General features: G+C 56.4%; 1 protein-coding gene across 1 annotated transcript in view; it reads right to left on the bottom strand.

Annotated features, from left to right (window-relative positions):
• Positions 1-2,779: 2,779 nt before the first annotated feature.
• The window catches only part of MEGF8 (multiple EGF like domains 8), a 42,933-nt gene continuing 27,393 nt past the window's right edge, over positions 2,780-18,319 (bottom strand). Inside the window, exons 31-41 of the mRNA XM_084905259.1 lie at positions 18,061-18,292; positions 16,914-17,037; positions 16,569-16,782; positions 15,852-16,066; positions 10,894-11,101; positions 10,576-10,735; positions 10,096-10,288; positions 9,476-9,646; positions 9,261-9,391; positions 8,715-8,847; positions 2,780-5,732 (exon numbers count right to left, since the gene is read on the bottom strand). Coding sequence (XP_084761385.1) covers positions 4,464-5,732; positions 8,715-8,847; positions 9,261-9,391; positions 9,476-9,646; positions 10,096-10,288; positions 10,576-10,735; positions 10,894-11,101; positions 15,852-16,066; positions 16,569-16,782; positions 16,914-17,037; positions 18,061-18,292 — 3,050 coding nt within the window. The 3' untranslated portion in view covers positions 2,780-4,463. The remainder of the gene's footprint in view (positions 5,733-8,714; positions 8,848-9,260; positions 9,392-9,475; positions 9,647-10,095; positions 10,289-10,575; positions 10,736-10,893; positions 11,102-15,851; positions 16,067-16,568; positions 16,783-16,913; positions 17,038-18,060; positions 18,293-18,319) is intronic.

Here is an 18,319-nt window from a genome sequence, read left to right on the forward strand (position 1 = left end):
CACATACTGTGTCGTCAGTGAACTGATAACCTCCTCTGAGGGCAATCCCTGATGGGCCACATGGCTACTGGAGGGCAAGAGATGGAAAGACCGCGAGTGAAAATAGACAGTGGTTGCTACTTGTATTATTTTATGTAGAGCACAAGGTAACTATTCTAAGGTTATGTGTCATTGGTTGTAATTATTCTCTATCTGTGGACCCAACCAGGGTGACACCTTAACCTGGAATACCCAATAGACATCTCAAATTTAGCACGTCTCACCCTTAACTCAGTTTCCCTCCCAAACCTGCTCCTCCACAGTTAGGGAACCAGCAAGCCCCAACCTTCCAGGTGCTCAGTCACCTTCTCTCTCACCCAGCAAATTCTGCCTCTTCTTTAAAAATAGATCCAGCCAAAGCCGGTTTGGCTCAGTGGCTAGAGCGTCGGCCTGCGGAATGAAAGGTTCCAGGTTCAATTCCGGTCAAGGGCACGTACATTGGTTGTGGGCACATCCCCAGTGGGGGGAGGTTGCAGGAGGCAGCTGATCGATGTTTCTCTCATGATGTTTCTAGGTCTTTGTCCCTCTCCCTTCCCCTCTGTAAAAAATCAATTAAAATATATTTTTTTAAAATAGATCCAGAATCTCACTTCTCACTCTAGTGCCCCCACATTGTTCCAGCCACCCTCCTCTGCAGCCTGAATTAATGCAGGGCTCCCAGTCCCCACCCCTTCAGTTTTTTCCCCACAGAGGAGCCCTGTGAACATCTGAGTCAGATCACATCCCTCCTGTGCTCAGAACCCTCTCATGTCTCCTCCCACACAGAGTGAAAGCGAGTCCTCACCGGGGCCAAGGGTCTGCTCCATCTGCCTCTTGTTCTCTCTGGAACTTTGTCTTCTCCTTATTCTCGACACTCCACCACGCCTCTTTGTGTTTCTCTAAAATGCTAGGCATACTTCCACCTGGGGCCTTCGCACTGGCTGTTCCTTCAACTTGGAATTCTTTTCCCTCAGACATCCCGTCACCCCTTCACCTCTGCTCACATGTCATCTTCTGAGAGGCCTTCCCTTCCCACCTACACATTACGTGGCAAGTATGAGCCCCCTTACCCCTCCTTCACCACCTTGTTTTCCTGGCCATCTTCCAGCCCCATCGTTTACTTAATGATCGGGCTCCCCACTGGGTTGTCAGCTCCATGAGGGCAGGGACCGTTCATGTGTGTCCCCAGCATCTTGGATATAAATGAGAGATGCAATATATCAAAGGGAAGTGATTTTAGAGGTGATGGGGAGGGGCAGGGGAAACAGGCTGATGTCAGAATCCGGGCTGGCCTGTTAAGTAGCCCTGAGAGCAGGAGTCATGCCAAGCACCAGGTACGGTGCCCGAGTGCCCCCTTTTCCTGGGTGTTACCAATCCTCAGGGCATCAGTGGCCACACACAGGCTGAATCAGGCCTCTGCCCTCCCACACCCGTGTCTTCTCACACCAGAAGCCTCAGGCATTCAGGAGCTCGGCTACCAGGGAGCTGAGGGGCCGACACGAGGGGGGAGGGCATTTGCACACGGACATCTGCAGGGCAGTGACAAGGGCTGGAGAAACGGAGGTTCTGCATCCAGACAAAGTTCCAAGCACCATGCAAATGCTCCCCTTAGGAAGGCAGTCCCAGGTGACAGCTGGGAAGAGGCCTTGCCAAAGGGTTCAAGCAGACCCGAATCTTAAACCTTGGCTCCCACCTGGTCATGCAGTGACCTCTCCACTGACCCTGAGGCTGGGGCGGCAGCAGCAGGTGGCAGCCCCAGTTCCTGGTGAGGGCACATACCCAGGTTGTGGGTTCGATCCCTGTTCAGGACACACACGGGAGGCAATCAATCAGTTTCTCTCTCTCCCTTCCTCTCTCTGAAATTTATAATAAAATACAGAAGAGCCTGGTGGTCAGCCACCTGGACTTGAGTCAGAAGGTCTGGGTTCCGATGACAGCTATCACTCAACAGCTAAACAAAGTGTTTTCTCATCTGCAGGAAGGGGATACATGGCACCTACCTCATACAGCTGTTGGAAAGATCAAATGAAACCGCAGCAGCTAACAAGCCAAGCACTGTCTAGCATTGGGACTCAGCAGATACAAGTTCACAGTCACATCTTGGAGGTGAGGTACTACCATCAGCTCATAAAGGCAGAGAAATCCCTGACAATCACTAAACTGCCGAGAAAGTCTGAAAGTACCGATATTCACGGGCCACACTGGGAACCCGTAAGGCTCTAGGTCCCAGACATCGGCATGTCCTTGGCTAAATGTAGATGCAGCAGCCTGCTTGGGGCCTGTAGGCGGAGTTCCCTGAAAGGAACACAGCAAGGCTGCTGAGATGGAGGCCACCTAGCCAGAGGTCCCGGCTCCCACTTTCCCTAGCCCCAGCGCTCCTGCTTGCCACGTGACTGGCAGATAAAGCTCCCAGGATGCTTTAGGTTTGGGCTGAGTTTACTTGGATTAGAGAAAGCTCGTCATGCTAGGTCCTCGTTTTAGTCTCCACGCCTGAACTCTCCTACCTCAGGGGCCAGAATTACACCTGGTCCTGGGACAAAGGCGTTGGTTTTCCCTTAAAACAGAGGGGAAAGACTCCAGGCCTCACTGCCCTCCTGTCCCCTCGGCTTGTCCCTTCTGGGAACCAGAGTTTCTATGGTGGCACCATCCCGACTCCTGGCCAGAAGGGCCACAGAGGAGCCAGGCCATGGGGCTTAGAGGAGGCAGCGAGGGTCTGAGTCAGAGAGCCCAGGCCCTGTCTCTGCATGCACAGAGCGTGGACACCAATCTTCCCACACTCTTTATTTGTTAATCCGATCATTCCCCATTCTCTCAGCCGGCCCCTGGCAGAGGGGAAGACGCAGCCCCAAAAAGCAGCTGACGGATGAAGTCTTGGGAAAGGAGTCTCAACTTCAAGGTGGCTAGGATTGGAGGTGGGAGTCTTCAGGGGGTAGAGGCGCTAAGAAGTCCAAGGTGATGGCTGAGGGTGGAACAGCCCTGGGAGAACCCCAAAGTCTTCAAGGCAGCACTGTCTGGCGTGTTGAGGTCTCCACCAGTCTTACCTCCAACCTTGGTGATCACCCCAACCCTCTCACCCTCATGCCTGGGGCATCTCAGGCAGTGGCTGTCTCCTAGCGCTCCCTCTGAACCTGTGACCCTCGTCCTGGGGTCAGGCAACACCACCAGAGCTCTGTCCCTCCAGCCAGGGGTAGCAGCAGCAACTTCCTGTCCCCGGGCTGCCTCACTGTCCCGCCTCTGACTCTTATCAACCTTGTCCGCCACCAGCCCAGCCATCCCTTCATTCAATTCCTTCTGCTGAGATACCGCATGGCTTCTGTTCCCATTTGGACCCGATTTGAGATGTCTAAAGGGCATCTTAGGCCCCAAACTAGATTCCTGCTCTGCCCCCAAAAGCCCCAGTCTGCCCATGTTAATAAACAACCCAGCCCTGCCTGGTGTGGCTCAATGGTTAGAGTGTTGGCCTGCACATCAAAGTGTCTTGGGTTCGATTCCCGATGAAGGGCACGTACCTGGGTTGCATGTTTCCTCCCTGCCCCTGGTTGGGGGGTGCAGGAGGCAACTAGTCATTGTGTTTCTCTCTCTCCCCCTCCCTTCCACTCTCTCTGAAAAGCAATGGAAAAAATACCCTCAGATGAGGATTAACAAAAATAATAATAAATGACCCCATCATCCATGGGCCACGAAGTCAGGGTCCTTCTGGCTTCCTCCCTCCCTCATGCTGACACTCACAGTACCCATACACCCTTCTACCCACATCCTGCTCTGTCCCTGACTCCCCCTCCCACAGCCACCACCCTGATATGGCCCATCATCCTCTTGTCCCCCTGCTCTGTCTCTCTCAGCCCTTCCAATCCATTCTCCCGGCCACAGATGAGTGACCTCTTAAATAGGTACATCGGATCCTGTCATGCCCTTCATAAAACTGTCCAACAGCTTCCCATTGCCCTGAGAACAAAACCCCAAACCCTGTCTGGGGCCCAAGGCCCTGGGTGACCCAGCCCCAGGGGCCTAACCCCGGCCCTATCTCCTCTTCACGCTCAGTTGGGGTCACACTGGCCAGCTTATGCTCTTTCCATTAGAACAGCTGGTTTGCACGTCAGGAACCTGTTCCCTCCGCCTGGAACACACTCCCCGCCTTTCCTTCTGTTCCTATCTAGCTTCTCGGATGCCCAGTTGACTTTCCACATCAGTCCCACGAGACTAGGGACACTTCTCTGTCTCTGTTCCTCTTTGCCCGGTCCAGTGCCTTCAACAGTGCCTGGCACACAGTAGGAACTCAATAAATAATTGTTGAATGCGCAACAAAGGAGGGGGACCCCCAGGGGAAGGAAACCAGAGTCCTCTGAGGACAGTGTCCAGGGGCCCCCGTGTGGAGGGCCCCAAGCCCCTGGCAGAGGGGAAGATGCAGGGCACGTGGCTGCTGAGGCCGAGGGACCCGGCCTCAGTCAGAGGGACATGCTGGTGAGATTGTCCTGGCTCAACAGTCCCTTCCGACCGACACCAGCCCCGTGGCCACTGCCCCCGGCACCCCCACCGCCCCCACAGTATTCGTGCAGCCTGTGCCGCAGCGTGACCAGGGCCGAGCCCAGGCAGGCCCCGTTGGGCGCGTGGGGCCCGCCAGGCAGCTGGAGCAGCAGCGTGGCCACGCCCGCCATGCCATCTTCCGTGGGCTCCAGGGTGATGGGCCCGGCTCGCAGGCCGGCGGTGGTGGTGGGGATGGCTGGTGGGCAGCAGCCCCCTCCCACGGGTCCCCAGGGCCCGCCAGCCCCCGTCAGCAGCAGAGGTGCCAGGAAAGGCTCAGAGCGGCGGAAGGCGGGTGGTGGGAGTCCGGCTGGCTTCCAGGTAGGAATCGGGGCAGCAGGGTCGGGCGGGAAGCAGACGGTGACCTTGGCAAAGGGGCGGCTGGCCATCTTGGTCATCTCTTGCAGGTGCCGGCGCTGCTCCTGCCGCTGGTCCAGGGCCTGCTTGGCCTTCCAGAGGAGCACACAGAGGGAGAGGAAGAGGAAGAAGCAGGAGAAGAAGACGGAGAAGAAGACGAACAGGTCAATGTGGGCCTGGTCCTGCCGGAAGAAGAGCAGGCCCTGCGAGTCAGCCGAACCGTTGGCGCCAGGCCCACTCGGGTCTCCCACGCCCAGCAGGAGCAGGTAGAAGCGGCTGGACTTGAGGGCGTGGTGCTCGTGGGGGTAGGTGATGACCAGTCTGTCCCGCACACTGTGAACCACCAGCACCGCTGACGGCTCCGTCACGGTCACGTAGGTGATCAGGCCCCGCGGCCACACCTCCCGCACCCGTGGCTCCATCGGGGTGCCCGGCCCACTCCCGGCCCCCGGTCCCCCCAGATCCACGGCCCCCCGGGGCCCGCCTTCCGCAGGGGGCGGGGGCGGCGGCGGGGGCGGGGGCGGCTGGATGTGCACTGTGTGGACACCCGTGTCGGGGGCCACGCGGACCACAAAGGTGTCGTAGGAGGTGGAGACGTAGAGGTCCACGGCCCCGAAGGTCACATCCAGCGTCAGGCGGATGTCCACGTTGGTGAACTTGGGCTGCACACCAAAGAGCACTGTGCGGCCCGGGCCCAGGGCCCGGCGCTTGGGCTCGTGGAAGCAGTTGGTCTGGGACGTGGGGTCCAGGCAGCACTCCTGCTCCACAGAGATGAGGCGGTAGCACTGCTGGCCGCCCAGCGGGCTCCCGTGGAATGACTCCCGGCACTTGGCGCACTGCGGGTGAGCGAAGGCAGCCATCAGGGCTGAGCTCAGTGCCAGCACTCCTCCAAGCAAAGCTGGCATTCTGTACCCATTGGCAGGGAGCAAGGCCCCAGTCCCCCCAGTGGCCCAGCTACTTTCTGTGGTCCCCCTGAGCCCCCCTGAGCCCCCCTGGCACAGAGTGGATTCCACTCTGTGGTCCCCCTGAGCCCCCCTGAGCCCCCCTGGCACAGAGTGGGTTCCACTCTGTGGTCCCCCTGAGCCCCCCTGACACAGAGTGGACACTGCCAGGACCCTAAACTCCAGCACTGCTGTCCCTGGTGTCACCCGGTGACCACAGCATCCTGATGCTGAGGCCTCTGCAACTCTGAGGCACAGGATGAGGAACTCTGTTGAATCCTGGCTCCACCCCACTAGCTGTGCGGCCTTGAACCAGTGATAGACCCAGTAAACGTGAGGTCCTTCCTCTGTACATAGGTAGCAAACATGGCTGGCTCCCAGGACTGCTGAAATCAGTGCAGGGTGGGCCCGTCTCGCTGCTTCCGGGCTGTGTTGATAGGTCCTACCTCAGGGCCTTTGCACTGGCTGATCCTCTACCTGGATCACTCTCCACCTGCCCTGCCTTTTCCCCCATGTCAGTGTGCCTGGCATCCTGACCATCAGGTTTTTACTCAAGTGTCATCATGTCACTGAGGCCTTCCTTGGCCTCAATATCTGCCATTTTCGAGATGCAAATCAAAACAACAATGCGGTACCATCTCACACCTGTCAGAATAACCAACATCAACAAATCAACAAACAACAAGTGTTGGCGAGGTTGCGGAGAAAAATGAACCCTTGTGCACTGCTGGTGGGAATGCAGACTGGTGCAACCACTGTGGAGAACAGTATGGAGTTTCCTCAAAAAACTGAAAATGGAACTCCCATTTGACCCAGTAATCCCACTCCTAGGAATATATCCCAAGAAAATATCTGCCATTTTCGCTTCCCAACACTTCTGGCCCTCCTTGCTGTCTAATTTCCCTCCTTGCTGCTCATCACTGCCACACCCTCTATCTGTCTGACTTGTTCAGGTGTTTGTTGCTGGAGTCCCCGTGAGAATGAAAATTCCTTGTGCCTGTTTCTGTTCCCTGCTGTGCCCAGTGCCTTGCACAGTGCCTGCCATATAGTAGGTGCTCAGTAAACATGTGAATGAGTGGGTGGATCACAGCTATTTTGTCCAGTGAAACCACTCAGGCTCTAGGATCTGACCAGGATCAGTCCAGGCTCCACACCCAACTGGCTGGCTGACCTGAAGCAGGACATGACACGTCTCTGAGCCTCGTTTCCCTGTATATCTACACCCGCCAAGGCCCCGCACAGCCCTGCAGAGCCTTCCACTTCTGTGCGGTCTCCAGTCTCCACAGCACAGCACCCCTCGGTGCGGGCACTCCCCACATCCATCCTCCCTACTGCTCTCGTTGCTAGAAGGTAAAGGACCGCTGCTTGCCGAAACCGGTTTGGCTCAGTGGATAGAGCGTCAGCCTGTGGACTGAAAGGTCCCGGGTTCAATTCCAGTCAAGAGCATGTACCTTGGTTGCGGGCACATTCCCAGTAGGGGGTGTGCAAGAGGCAGCTGATCGATGATTCTCTCTCATTGATGTTTCTGACTTTCTATCCCTCTCTCTTCCTCTCTGTAAAAAATCAATAAAATATATTAAATTAAAAAAAGAACCGCTGCTTCATCACTGCCCACAGAGCTGCTGGAGGAGGAGGGCTGAATTATTCCCTGCGACTTCTTTTTGTGTGTTTTTAGGGCCAATGGGGCTTTGATTATGTATCAAGAAAGCAAACATTCTGGTCCAGGATGGAAATGTCAAGCGTCAGTAAGGCCTGGGAAGCTCAGTTAGCATTTTTTTTTTAGATTTTTTTTTCAAATTCTCACCTGAAAACATTTTCCCATTGATTTTTAGGGAAAGTGAGAGAGAGAGGGAAAGACAGAGAGAAATATAGATGTGAGAGAAATGCATCAGTTGGTTGCCTCCTGGCGTGCCCTGATCAGGGCCTGAGCCAGGGAGGAGCCTGCAACCAAGGTACATGCCCTTGACAGGAACTGAACCCGGGACCCTTTGGTCCACAGGCTGACATTTTATCCACTGAACCAAACCAGCCAGGGCCCAGTTGGCATTTTGGGTGGAGCTGCATCTTTGTAGATATGATGTTTCTCTTGATGGGTGAGGGTGACTGAGGCAAACAGGGATTTTTTTTCTCCCCTCTAAACTAGAGAGAGAAGTCAGTCCAAGGAGGGAACATGGAATACCCATTCTGTGGGAGGCGAGCTTGCAACATGGCAGCCAACCTGGTGGCTAACGCAGGGAGCCCCCCTGGCCAAGAAAGGAGATGAACTCAAGGAATGTGAATATGGGTATCAGTGACGATATGAAGATCCCCTTTCAGCTCAAGGTCATTATGTAGGAGCTGCCACTTGGAGGAAAACCTGCCTGAGAATGAAGCCAACTCAGAGGAAAGCAGAGTCAATATGCAGGGAAAGCGATACTCCTGATGGCATTGTATGAGCACCTGGATCCAGCCATTCCTGAAGGCAGACTCCAGACCTCAGTTTTGAGAGCCAATACTATTCTTTTTTGCTTAAGCTACTACAAGATGAGTTTTCTGGCATTTGCAACATTTAAGACATGAGTATCTACAGTGGAGTCTGTCTCCTCACCAGCCCAAGTGATCTACACACACACACACACACACAAACACACACACACACACAAACACACACACACAAACACACACCGCCCCAAGAGGCTCATTTCTGGATTGTCCAGCATCACTGCCTGGGGCCTGAAACTGACTGGGGCTCAGAAACAGTCTATCAAGCTGGCCTTGACCCCATGACCACAGAGTTCAAAACCACAACGTCGGTCCTGCCTGGGCCAGGCTGCCTCCCCGCAGCTCTGATCCCTGTGGCCGCGGGGCCCTGGCCCATGACTCATTCCCCAGCCGCACCTGGTACTTGTAGCAGTCTCGGCGGTCACTGGGGGAGCTCCCCTGGCAGGTGCCCGTTTCTGTGTTGTTCTGACACGGGCAGCCTGTCCCGTCCTGCTCGTTGCAGGTGTCCGCATGGCCATTACACTGGCATCTGAGGGGGAGGAAGATGGGTTAGAGTGCTCTCGGGACCTGCAGGGGCCCGGTTGGACGCTGCATATGAGAGCTCTAAATGAGGCCAGAAGAGAAAACAGGCTCACAGAGGCCCAGCCCTTCACCCAAGACCACGGAGCTCGTAAGTGCAGAGTGAGGACCAGAACCCAGCTTGCACTGACCGCTCAGAAGGAGGGGTGGGCCGGGGAAGGTGTCCTGAGGCCTTTCTTTGCCCACGAGCCTCCATCAGCACTGCCTCTGAGATGGGGGGGTCTCCTATCTGAGCCCGCTCCTTCCCCTCACATCCAGCCTGGGGCTCCCGAGGGATTTCATCTCCTCCTGGGGACTGGGGAGGGGTCTGCCTCCAGAGCTCTGCCCAATGGATGGGCCATGGACCCCGGCCCCTCCACTCACTTGGTGCACTTGCCATCCAGGAGGAAGTAGCCGTGGAGGCAGCTCTCACATTTGTCCCCGTAGCTGTTATTCTGGCAGTTCACACACACAGCCTCGTCTTCGCTGGGACCCTCCGTCACCCAGTTTTCAATCTGGCCGAGGAAGGACAGAATCATCACGAAAAGCCATGGACCAGCCCCCCTCAGACCCAGGAGTTCGCCACCCAGGCCCTTCACCTCCTCGGGGTCCAGGGAGTACTTCTCCGGCTCCCTCCTCGCCATGTCCAGCTCCTTCCTGGAGACACAGACGTGGCTGTTGCCACGACAGAAGGTGTGGCAGGGCCGGCAGGTCCCGCCCCCCACGGCAGAACCCACGAACAGCGGGAGGCACTGCTCACAGTGGCTGCCCTGGAAACCAGGGACAATGTGGTCAGAAGGACTGGAGAGTCGTGGTGGGGCTCAACAGCGGGGAGGTCCTAGGTTCTGAGATTCCCACAGAAGGGCACGGGCTCGGCACTTGGCATGGGCAATCCAGCCTGTCTGGGTTTCACCCTGGCGCCTTCACTCACACTCCTCTCATGGCAGGGGGTCCGGTCCTTACAACCCAAGGTGCTGAGCTCTGAAAGCCCCTGCCCTAAATTATTCCAAACCCTCCTTCACGTAACCACCCTCCCTGCCCAGCACCAGCTCTGTCCACTATCCCACGGCAGCCCCTGTGGCTCCAGCCCGAGCGGTGTCCCCAAAGCCTTCCCACAGCTCTCCGGGACAGCGTCATGCCATCCCCCAACCCCGTTTGAGGCTCAAGAGGTCGGAACACGGGCTGAAGGCCGGGGCGGGCCGGGGCCGGGGCGGCCCACCTTGGTGTGGTTGCGGCAGAGCAGGCAGTGGTCGCGGGCCCCCACGCCGGCGCACTCGCTGTGGCGGTTGCAGCGACACTCCGTGGAGCAGTTGCGTCCGACAAAGCCGAAGTGGCAGCGGCAGTGGTCAGGCTCCACGCAGGAGCCATTCACGCAGCCCTGGGCGCACACGGGGCGGCACAGCCCAGTGACACTGCGGGGAAGGGAGGGGTCAGGGCAGGGGCCGAGCTCGCCCTCACCAAACTCACCCCTGCTGTTCCCTCTCCCCTCTTCCTGGGGCACCCCATCAAATTCACAACCTTGCCCTCCACGACCCAGCCCCCTGGATCAACCCTACCACCATCACGCCTAGGACTGCTTCCTTTCACCCCGCCGTGGCCCATGCTCCATCCCTTACTGCTCCTTACACTCTCCTCCTCCAGTCTGTCCGACCCTCTCCCCAGGACCCCAGCCCAGGCCCCAGTCCGGCTGCAGCCTCACTTGTCCATGAGGTAGCCTGTCTTGCAGCTGCACTCATAACCGTGGGGCTGGTCATGGCAGTTCTGTGTGTCATTGCAGTCATGGTGCCCGTTTGCACACTCGTCCTCAGGGGGGCAGGACAGGAAGGCCCAGGAGGCCCCAGGACGCCCGCACGTCAGCCCTAGCACAGACACAGGGCTTCACTGGGGCCTCTGCATCTCCCACCCAGCCACCCGGCCCTTGCTCCTACTTCCCCCGAGCCCCACCTCTGAGACAGCCTCCAGCACCCCTCCATGCTCTGTGCCAACCCCTCTCACCCCACCCCCGAGCCCCTCTCACCATCACGGGGGCCGCTGAGTCCACCCTCCAGGCAGCGGCCACCCCCATCCTGGCCCCCCCAGGCACACCAGCCACAGTGGGGGCGCCGCAGGCACAGGGCGCACTGGGTTGCCTGAGCACAGCCCAGGGAGCAGCTCTCGGGCCCTCGGAGCAGCCGCCCACAGCCTCCGGCCATGCATCGCAGGGGCAGGTACGAGGGGCTCAGACACTGTGCAGAGGAGAGAGGCAGATCCACTGGGTCAAATAAACACCTCCTGGGTATCTTCCCAGCTACACGTCTGCTCAGAGAGCTTACCCTCCCGGCCACACTGGGTGGGCCAAAGTGGACACCACTTGGTCATCATGACCTTCTCCCTCTCAAGCATCCATTACTGTGTCGGTCTAGGGACTTCCTGGAAACTGGAAGATTATGTAACCCGGGCTGCAGGGCCGTTTGAATGAGCAAATTACTGCACTGAAGCGGAGAGGAAGAAGCCGGGAAGAAAGCGAAGATGAGCACCACACCCCAAACACCGATGGAGCGGCGGCTTTCCAGCTCCGGCTCCCGTCCCCGGGGCCCCTGGCTGCACTCCCCACCAGGCTTCTGTGTTGGTATAGTGAGTCCTCTCTACCCCCTGGGCTCAGGACACAGCTGCTTCTTACAACCATCCCAGCTGGAGACAGAAACTGGTGTCAGGAGGACCAGGCTGCGGGGGCAGCCGCTCCCATCCTAGCCTGGGAAGCTGAGAAGTCCACCGTCAGCGGCTGAGCAGCAGCTCCCTTGCCATCACTTATCACGCCCTGAGACCCAGACAAGGTTCGTAATGAGTGTCAGGCCCCTGGGAACGGACCTCCGTGTGTAAGACCATTTCATTTACTGCTCGGGCCTTAAGTAAAGTATAAGAAGAAAGAGATTCATCTGGGCTGTTGGCTGGCAGCACTTAGGAAAAACCAAAGCCAGCATGCAATCCTGAAATAGAAAACCCGACTGCTGTGGCCGGGGCTTTGAACCCATTGAGGGTTATGGCCAGCGATGAGCTGAGCTTTGCTCAACTGCCAAATTCTCTACCAGGCTAGGCCTCTGGATCTAAATTTAGTGCGCCCTTCGGCAGACCGCAGAGCCATCTGAAAGTTGGTGGAGAGAAGCCCGAGGCTTCAGTCTGCACAGCGCCTTCTGCTATGACCTCCCTAATGGCCAAATGCGATGCTGCCCAACACCATAGCTGCACTGCCTGTAACACCATAGCTGCACTGCCTGTAACACCATAGCTGCACTGCCTGTAACACCCTGACTGCACTGCCTGTAACACCATAGCTGCATTGCCTGTAACACCATAGCTGCATTGCCTGTAACACCATGGCTGCACTGCCTGTAACACCCTGACTGCACTGCCTGTAACACCATGACTGCACTGCCTGTAACACCATGGCTGCACTGCCTGTAACACCATAGCTGCATTGCCTGTAACACCATGACTGCACTGCCTGTAACACCATAGCTGCACTGCCTGTAACACCCTGACTGCACTGCCTGTAACACCATAGCTGCATTGCCTGTAACACCATGGCTGCACTGCCTGTGCTCCTGGCAGAGACATATGAACATAAGTTCCAAGAGCAGGATCCAAGCTCATCTACTGATGTGCCCATAGCCTAGCAAAGTGCCTGGGCACAAAGAAGGTACTAAATAAAGAATTTGGTGGCCCTAGTGGGTCTGCTCATGGACAGAGCGTTGGCCTGCAGACTGAAGGGTCCTGGGCTCAATTCCAGTCAAGGGCATGTACCTCGGTTACAGGATCCCGGCCCATGTGAGAGGCACCAATTGATGTGTCTCTCTCACATTGGTGTTTCTCTCTGTCTCTCCCTCTCCCTTCCATTCTCTCTAAAAATCAATGAAAAAAATGTCCTCAGGTGAGAATTTAAAAAGAAATTGCCAAGGCCGGTTTGGCTCAGTGGATAGAGAGTCGGCCTGCGGACTGAAGGGTCCCAGGTTCGATTCCGGTCAAGAGCATGTACCTTAATTGCAGGCACATCCCCAGTAGGAGATGTGCAGGAGGCAGCTGATCGATGTTTCTGACTCTCTATCTCTCTCCCTTCCTCTCTGTAAAAAATCAATAAAATATATTAAAAAAAAGAAATTGGTGAAAGGCGTTAAAGGGGTGGGGGGAGGGAGAGATCTGTAATACTGTCAACAATAAAAACATACATATATTTATTATTATTATTATTATTATTATTATTATTATTATTAGTGAAGGGAGAAAGGAAAGGAGGAAATAAGTCAGCCAGCCAGGGATGAGTGTTATCTTGCCTGTGCCAGGCAGGCTCTGAGGCCAAAGTCATAAAGAACAATGCTAGATGGCTGAAATACAGCTGCACAAGCCAGATCATAACAGCCCTGGCCTGCACACCTCTTATGCTTGGTCTGTGCTGTGGTGGTTTTTAAAAACCTGAGCCAACACTTCAACCAGAAGATCTGGCGGAAGTCCTCTCACATTCGCAGGCAGAATCAGCATTGTGCTCTCCATCACCTGCGCCTGCCTCAGCCTGGAGCTGCCCTGGAGCAGGCACACAGGGCCGGGGAGCAGCACATGCTCTCTCTAGTCCCTGGAGCACCCACAAAGACAAATGATGGAATCTCAATAATACCTGGGAGGAGTTCCATCGCCAGATAGACCCTGGCTGGGGGAGGAGAGGCCTCCGCTTGTTGAGGACCGACACTGCAGGGTCACACTGAGAGCCCCACAGGGACATCCACTCCCCACCCCACGCAGGGATCCTCCGGGTGTGCCCCAGAAAGTGGAGATTGGGAATCTTCCTGTGGGTGGAACCTGGGGCGTTGCTGAGTTTTTACTTAATGGCAGGCTCTGCTCTGTGTTCTACCAATACATCCTCCCATTAATTTGCACAACCTGCCTATGGGATGGTGTGGCGCAACCCCAAAAAAATAATTTGGGTTTTGTCCAATTCCTGGCACAAAGCTACAATTCGCCAGGAGCCCCTTTCTCCCGTGAGTTTATGAGTGACTTAGGGAGGGTCACCAGAAATATTAAACGATTAGAGAGAGGGGTATAATCTTTAGCCCCACCCCCTGACCTGGTGATTGAGCTCTATAAAAACTCTTGAGAAAAACAAGGCTCAGAGTTGGTATACACACCCAACTAGTGTGCCCAGAGAGGGCATGGAAACTCCATACACCTTCCTCATCTGGCCCTACTGACCTCCTCATGTGGCTCTTCCTGTATCACATCCTTTACAATGCATCGGCATCGGTAAGGAAATGCTTCTCTGAGTTCTGTGAGCTGTTCTAAAAAATCAGAAAACCTGCAGAAGGGTTGGTGGGAATTGGATTTATGGCTGGTGGGTCAGAAGTGCAAGAGGCTTGGACTTGTGACTGACATCTGGAGTGGGGCAGTCTTCTGAGCTCTTTAACTTGTGGGATCTGACACTACTCCAGGTGGAGTGTGTCAGAAGTATATTGAATTGTTGGATTCCAGGTTGTATCTGGAGAACTGGCGAATTGGTCACTGGTGTTGAAACATCTCAAATGGGGCCCAGCCAGTTTGGCTCAATGGTTGAGCATCTACCTATGAACCCAGAGGTCACAGTTCGATTCCTGGTCAGGGCACATGCCCAGTGTGGGCTCAATCCCCTGTGGGTGGCATGCAGGAGACAGCCAATCAATGGTTCTATCTCATCATTGATGTTTTTCTCTCTCCCTCTCCCTTCCTCTCTGAAATCAATAAAAAAAATTTTTTTTTTTAAGAAACACCTTAGATGGGGTCTATTGATATCAGTCCTATTTTACCAAGGACTCATGTAGACTGATGAGTTGAGATGGTGAGTCACACCTCGATTGGGTCTTACAACTAAAGATATGAATGGGCATGGACATTGGTGGGAACTGGAGACTCAGAACTCTGGCCCAGTGACACTGCTTCCAGATACGACAGCAGGAGGTGAATCTTGTCTCCACTGGGGAAGGGTGGGAGGATAAATGTTTCAATGTCTGTCACTGGGACAGCTAGAGCATGCTGGGCAGAGGCACCTTAAGAATGGGCTTTATGCCCTGGCCGGGTGGCTCAGTTGGTTGGACCGTCATCCCATACACCGAAAGGGAGTTCAACCCCAGGTCAGAGAACACGCCCATTGGGGCATGTGCGAGAGGCAACCAATCGATGTTTTTCCCTCTCTCTTTCCCTCCCTCCCTCTCTCTCTCATTCTCTCCCTCCCTTTACAAAATCAATAAAATTAAATAAATAAAAAAGAATGGGCTTTGTAAGAGAGCATGTTCTGGGCAGCCAAGGGGCAGACTGTTACTGGCATATATAGAGCCTCCCAGACCTTCCAGAATTCTCTCTCCAGCCCACAGCCACAGATGAGAGGCAGGTCTGAACTCTAAGTTAGTACCATGTGCTCCTACCCCTGACCAAGGCTGGACACCTAACTCCTAAGCTGAGCTGAAGTCCCTTTGAGAATGTCAGCGAACCAATGAACAGAGATGACTGTGGTCTCTAGAATTAGAATGTCACCTAGACTGAGGGTCAGGGCTGCCATTTGAGGCCATGGGTGTTATCACGGAGCCCAGAAACTGGAGGATGGAGACATGCAGAGAACAGCTGAGAAGAAAGACCATGAACCGTGGCCCAAGAACCACAGAGCAGCAATATTTCCTGTCTACATTCCATAAAATACCCCCAGCTTCTTAGTGGACGGGTTTGGTAGGAAGAGGATGGTTAAGAGTCACGGAAGGATGGCGGGGAGAGCTGAGGGAGTGTGGCAAGAAGACACAGGGAGACTCGCGAGGCAAGGAGGGATGAAAGAGACACTGGGAGAGAGAAGAGAATGGGGGTTAAGGGAAAGTGTGAAGGTGAGACCAGAGCGAGGAGATGGAGAGGAAGTGACACAGAGAAGGAGGCAGCGGAGAGAGTCTGCAGGGCAAAGAGGAAAGAGCCCAGACCCCTGGCAGAATGCAGTACCTGTTGGAGACTGCTGCTCCAGACACAGTGCTGCCAGCCCCCGTCCGCACCCTTGGAGTCCAGACAGGAGGTACAGTTGGGCAGGAGGTGACAGGGAGTGGGGCAGGGCAGTGGAGGCGATGATTCCACTGGCATTGGGGACACGTTCAGCAGAGAGTGGCTGAAGCATGTCCAGTCGTAGGTGGGCTGCACGGAGAGGATGCGGCGGGTCTCCCCTAGTGTTGGGGGCATAGTGATTAGAGCTGGGATGCTGGGAGCCCCTCCTCCCTCAGACCCGGAGCCCAGGCCCCCAGCCCTCCTCCCTCAGACCCAGAGCCCAGGCCCCCAGCCCTCCTCCCTCAGACCCGGAGCCCAGGCCCCCAGCCCTCCTCCCTCAGACCCAGAGCCCAGGCCCCCAGCCCTTCTCCCTCAGACCCAGGAGTCCAGGCCCCCAGCCCTCCTCCCTCAGACCCGGAGCCCAGGCCCCCAGCCCTCCTCCCTCAGACCCAGGAGTCCAGGCCCCCAGCCCTCCTCCCTCAGACCTGGAGCCCAGGCCCCCAGCCCTTCTCCCTCAGACCCAGGAGTCCAGGCCCCCCAGCCCTCCTCCCTCAGACCCGGAGCCCAGGCCCCCAGCCCTCCTCCCTCAGACCCAGCAGTCCAGGCCCCAGCCCCTCCTCCCTCAGACTCGGAGCCCCGGCCCCCAGCCTCTCCTTTCAGGGGCCCAGCCTTGGTGCTCACCTGTCCTCTTGAACTGCCGTGTCCACATGCACTTGCCCTCCCTGGTACACTGCTCGCAGTCGGCAGCCCCACACGCAGCCTCCGAGCAGTTCCCTGCCCAGAAGACCTCTCGCTGATTGATCCGACAGTCATTCTCTGAGGTGCAGGACCCGTTGCGCCCGATGCAGGCACCCTCGGGACAGTTGGTACACCACTTACAGCGGGGGACAGATGCCTGGTGGGGGAAGACAGGCTCTATGAGGTCCTCGGGGTCCCCTGCATCCCTCCTGACCCAGCTCCTCCACCCAATCACAGCTGATGAGGATGCTGTTCCTGAGCCCCTCCACCTTCCCTCGAGCCACTCACCTCTCCATCTCCAGGCTGCAGGGTCCGGGGATGGCGGGCAAGGCACTCACTGCAGGTCCGGAGACGTCGGCATTCCTCAGGGGAATGAGGCATTGGGGAGCAAGCGGGTGCCCCACAGCCCAGCCTGGGGAGACACAAGGCCTTGGCTCATCCAGGCTCCATGCTCTTGATGCCAAACTGCACTCAGCACAAGACTCAGTCCTGCTCCTTCCCCATCCCACCTGCTAATGGTCCCGTGTCCACCAGTCACCCAAGCCAGTGACACTAAACAGCATGTCACAGCCTCCTGCTCCTCCAGCACCCCGACTTTCAGCCTCTTGGTTCTCTGACCGTCCCCTCCTGCCCACCTCTGCAGCCCTTTGCTCAGTTCGGCCTCTTCCCCTAGCTCTGGCCTCCTGTCTAGTTTCTACCTGCAGCCTCCCCTGGTCACTCCCTCCCTCACAATAGCCCCAAGCTCTCTTTCTGCCCCAGGCTGCCTGCCACCTCCTGCCCAAACCTTTGTGGCTCCCTGTCATTCACAGTGGAGGTCCATAATCCTTTACCCCAAATCTTTGAAAGCCCAGTGCTTCCAAGCTTCCCAGATTTCAGAAAAGCAGTGGATGTGCGCATTCGTACATAACACCCCATCAGTCAAACCCTCTAATATTTCTGTAGTGCAGATGGTGGCACATTTAAGGGGAAAAGTGGAGCCAAATGAGTTGGTGCAAAACCTATGACAGCGAGCTCAGCTTCCTGGCACATTCAGCTTCCCAAACTAAAATGAGGGGGTCTGTGGACTGGATGGAGCCAGTGCCTCAGCCAAGCACTGGGGACCCCACCCAACTTTCCAGTCTCATGTTCTCCAAATTCAGGTGGTCTTTCAAACATGCCAATCACAGCCCCACCTCTGAAACTGCAGGTGTCAAGTCTCCTGGTCATTTAGGGCCCAGTTCAGACCCAGCTCCTTCAGGTGGTTCCTGAGCCCCATGTCTTTTTGGATAACGCTCCAGCCTACAAGCAGGACTGCCCCTCGAGTCCCCAGTGCGCCCTGCCTGTGATGAGCTGCCCATATCCCCTTGTGAGCTGGCATCCAGCCTGGCCTAGCACAGAACCCCCTTCGGAGAGCACCAGCATCACCCTCCCCTGAGCTGCCAGTCAGCACCATTACCTGTGAGCCTGGTCTCCAGACAAGCAGACCCCATGGCACCAGCTGCAGGCCCCAGACTGGTTACAAGCTTCAGGTGAGGGCAGCAGGCGACAGGGGTCGGGGGGCATGGTCAAGGCCAGCAGGCGGCCCAGGGCCACTCCCCCAAAGCCCCCTGAGATGTACAGGCGGCCCCCCACTGCCGCCACAGCATGGGCCACAGACTCCTCCATCGGGGGCCCCACAGAGGCCTGGCCTGGGGAAAGAGAATGGGCAGGAGACC

Source organism: Pipistrellus hanaki (genome assembly GCF_964339955.1).
Source record: "Pipistrellus hanaki genome assembly, chromosome: 15".
NCBI classification, from domain to species: Eukaryota; Metazoa; Chordata; class Mammalia; order Chiroptera; family Vespertilionidae; genus Pipistrellus; species Pipistrellus hanaki.